Raw genomic sequence first — 3609 nt, forward strand, 5'->3', positions numbered from 1 at the left:
ATACAGACACGCAGACATATAAACATGCAGGCAGATACAGAGATGCAGACACCCAGTCACACAGACATAATGCAGACAGATACAGTGATGCAGACGCCCAGACATGCAGACATATAAACCTGCAGACAGATACAGAGGCAGCCAAACAGACATACAGGCACACAGATAGCTGATACAGAGGCAGACACAGACATCATATAATCACACAGACAGACTTACACTCGTCAAAACGGTCTGGCAGAGGTGAGGGGGTCCGGAGTCTGGCCTTGACCTTTTCCATAGGGATACGGGGCTGGTCTTTGCCGTAGGCCATGATGTTGGCCAGCTTCTCCTTCTCCCGGGCAGATCTCGTGACTGTTCAACCCACACATCATCGGTTTGTTGGGGGCGGGGGCAGATGAAGGAGAGGGAAGGAGGAGGGGATGTGGAAGGGGGAGGAGGGGGAAGTAAGAGAAGGAGGAAGGGGAGAAGTGGGGGTGAGGGAGGGGAAAAGCGGGGAAGAGGGAGGGGAGAAGGGAAGGGAGGAAGAGAAAGCAGATGGCAAGGGGTGGGGAGAAACAATTAAACAAAATTAAACAAGAGGGAAGATTGGAGAAGAATGGGATAGAGGGGTTGATGGAAGGGAGACGGGGTGGGGTGGCAAAAGGGTAGCGATCTTGGGAAGAAGTTGTAAAGATTAGATTCAAGACTCAGAGAGTAATATTCCTGCATGGGGACAATAGTTTCAAATGGTGCCATCGCAGAACGCCGTAACAGTAACAGAAATCTTTGGCGTTTCTACTTCTTTTTTCATGTAAGTGCTTTACATCTTACTTACTTTTTACTTTTTCATCCTCTGTTGCCGTTAAGCGTCATGGGGAGATGCAGTTTTCTATGGTAGGCCAGCTGGGCAGCTCTTTCAGTTGTGATGTTATGTTTTCTTAGGGTTTCCTTAACACCCTCGATCCACCTTTTGCCGGGCCTTCCTCTTCCTTTATAGACTGAGTGCTTGGCGTTGTAGGCTCTCGAGGCTGGCTGGTTAGGTGACATGCGTAACAGGTGGCCAAACCATTTTATCCTCTGTCTTTCTATGTAACACAGGCAGGACTCAGTGCCGATAGCTGCTCTTACTTCTTCATTTCTCTGCCTGTCTCGTCTTGTGATGTTTAGGGTTTTGCGGAGACATTTAATTTCGCATGCGGTGATTTTTGCTTTCATGTGTTTTTCTTAAAGTCCAAGTCTGGCACTGACAACATAATGTTGGTATGAATATTGAGGTGATAAGCTGTCTCTTTGTGTCCATGGAGATGTTTGGATGAGATAGGAGGGGTGCGAGCTGGTAGGTGACAGTGTTGGCTTTTTTTAGTTCGTATTTCTATTTCTCTGTCCATGGACCCGTTTTCAGAAAAAGTGCTGCCAAGATAAATTTAACTCCTTCACCTGTTTCAGTTGGTGTTTTTGATGTGCTTATTTTCATGTTAAATTTCTCACAGCTGTTGTTAAGTTCGGTAGTGTGATATTGGAGGCTTTGTTGGTCATGATGAATAAGACATTGGTCGTCTGCGAACAGAAATTCATTTAGGCTCTCTGGGCTTTGGTTTGCGTCTTGCGTTATTGTGTCCATTAATATTACAAACAGGAGGGGAGATAGAACGCATCCCTGTCGTACTCCAGATCTTACTTTGAACCAGTCTGTATTGCCTTCTTTCGTTCTTACTGAGCTTCTGCTGTTTGTATAGAGCTCTGACATTATTTATCATAATTTGTCCTCTGACGCCATACTTTTCGAGTGTCTTCTAGAGTTTTGCATGGTTTACTCTGTCAAAAGCCTTCTCCTGGTCTATAAAGATGATGTTGGATTCTTTGTAGTGTTCGATTGTTTGTAGAGGTCTTATGCGCTGCTCTAGTATCTTTGCATATATTTTTCCTGAGTGGCTTATCAATGAGATGCCTCTATATGTTGTGCAGTCACGTCCGTTGCCCTTTATTTCCATAATGGTACCACTATGGCTTTCTGCCAGTCTCCTGAGCATTTTCTTTGCTCCAAGGCTCAGTTGAAAATTCGCCTCAGCCACAGTATACCGGTGTTTCCACACGCTCTTATGGCTTCCACTGTAATGTCATCTGGTCCTGGGGCTTTGTTCTTGGGGCTGGTCTTGAGTGCCTTTTCTATTTCACTCGGAAGTATTGGTGGTTCTGTTTGATCTCCATATGATGGTTGTAACTCTACTTGTCCGTGGCAAGCGTCTGGGTGGAGCAGTTCTTGGAAGTAATTTTCCCATCTTTTCTTGATTGCATGTTTGCCAACAATGGCATTTCCCTCTTTATCGTTTATAATGCATGTCGGGTTGTATGGGTCTTTCCTTATCCGCATGCTCTTCACATTTTTATAAAATTCTCTTGGGCTTTCCTTGCAGATTTTGGTCAGTTTCTCGCCATATATTTTACATGCATTTTCTTCAGCAGTTTTGATGTTTTACATCGCCATCGACAATTTAGGTAGACTTCAACCCTTCCTAAAAGGGTCAACCCAGGCTAAGACGGATACAATGTCCTAGCAGAGAGACCGAGATACTCGACACAGATTCTCCCAAAACGAGAATCAAACACACGTCTTCAACGTGCAACAGCAAAATACCAACGGCTACACCACAGACGCCAATTTTAAGAATGTGAAAACTTTTTGACCTGAAAAAGAGTTCATAAATAATTCAAAGCAATCAATGGTCGATCCCTGTCTCTAAACCCCTTTCACATCATTCAAGCGTGTAATGAAATATCAGTGTGAAGGGGGTGCGGATATTATTATTTCGTTCTAGTTCATGTGAAAGCTTGCGCCAGACAATTTCCGGACAAATAATACTACACACAAGCTATGATTACTGAAATCTCTCTTCCCACCCTTGTCTTTAACTTTTTAAACTGCCAAACATTTGCATAGCTCTGGCATGGAACCAAACCCATGTCACGGAGCCCAAACCAATGGTTTAACGATTTCGTTCATAGTTATGTGGCTAGCTTTGAAATTATCATGTGCCAACTACGTGCGTTTCCTTTTGTCAACGGCTTGGTCAGGTATATCATTCCATAAAACAAAACGAACTAGCACAAGATAAGGCCATAATCACCGGCGACCTGTGGCCCCAAGCGAAAATGATCGTAGCACAAACCACCAGGAAATGGGTTAGTTTTATGGCCCATCACGAAGCTCCCAATCACTGTATTATTTTCAGTAATGGGACACACGGCAAGAGATAGCACTGCTGGCCGCTTTGGTGAGTTATGAAGTTGAGCGAGAATTTTATTACACGATACAAACGCTTGGAGAGAAAAAAAAACACATAACAACATGTCCAAAGAACCACCGCGGGAGATAAAGACTTATTTCCTTTTATGGACAGACAAACAATAAAAGCAACAACTACAAAAGAACAACAACGGCGACAAAAACAACGTTACAAAAACGACAACAGCAAGAAATATGACAACAACAACCTACTAAAACTAACACGATAATGCAACAACAACAACAACAACAACATCAACTACTGCTACTACTACGACAACTACTACGACAACTACTACTACTACTACTACTACTACTACTACTACTACTACTACTACTACTAC

General features: G+C 43.6%; 1 protein-coding gene across 1 annotated transcript in view; it reads right to left on the bottom strand.

Moving 5' to 3' along the window:
- Positions 1-219: 219 nt before the first annotated feature.
- The window catches only part of LOC101855076 (UPF0193 protein EVG1), a gene marked incomplete at its 3' end in the record, with an annotated part of 17812 nt that continues 14422 nt past the window's right edge, over positions 220-3609 (bottom strand). The window contains 1 exon segment of the mRNA XM_013087678.2: positions 220-354. Coding sequence (XP_012943132.1) covers positions 220-354 — 135 coding nt within the window.

This window comes from Aplysia californica, unplaced genomic scaffold (genome assembly GCF_000002075.1).
Source record: "Aplysia californica isolate F4 #8 unplaced genomic scaffold, AplCal3.0 scaffold00021, whole genome shotgun sequence".
NCBI lineage: Eukaryota > Metazoa > Mollusca > Gastropoda > Aplysiida > Aplysiidae > Aplysia > Aplysia californica.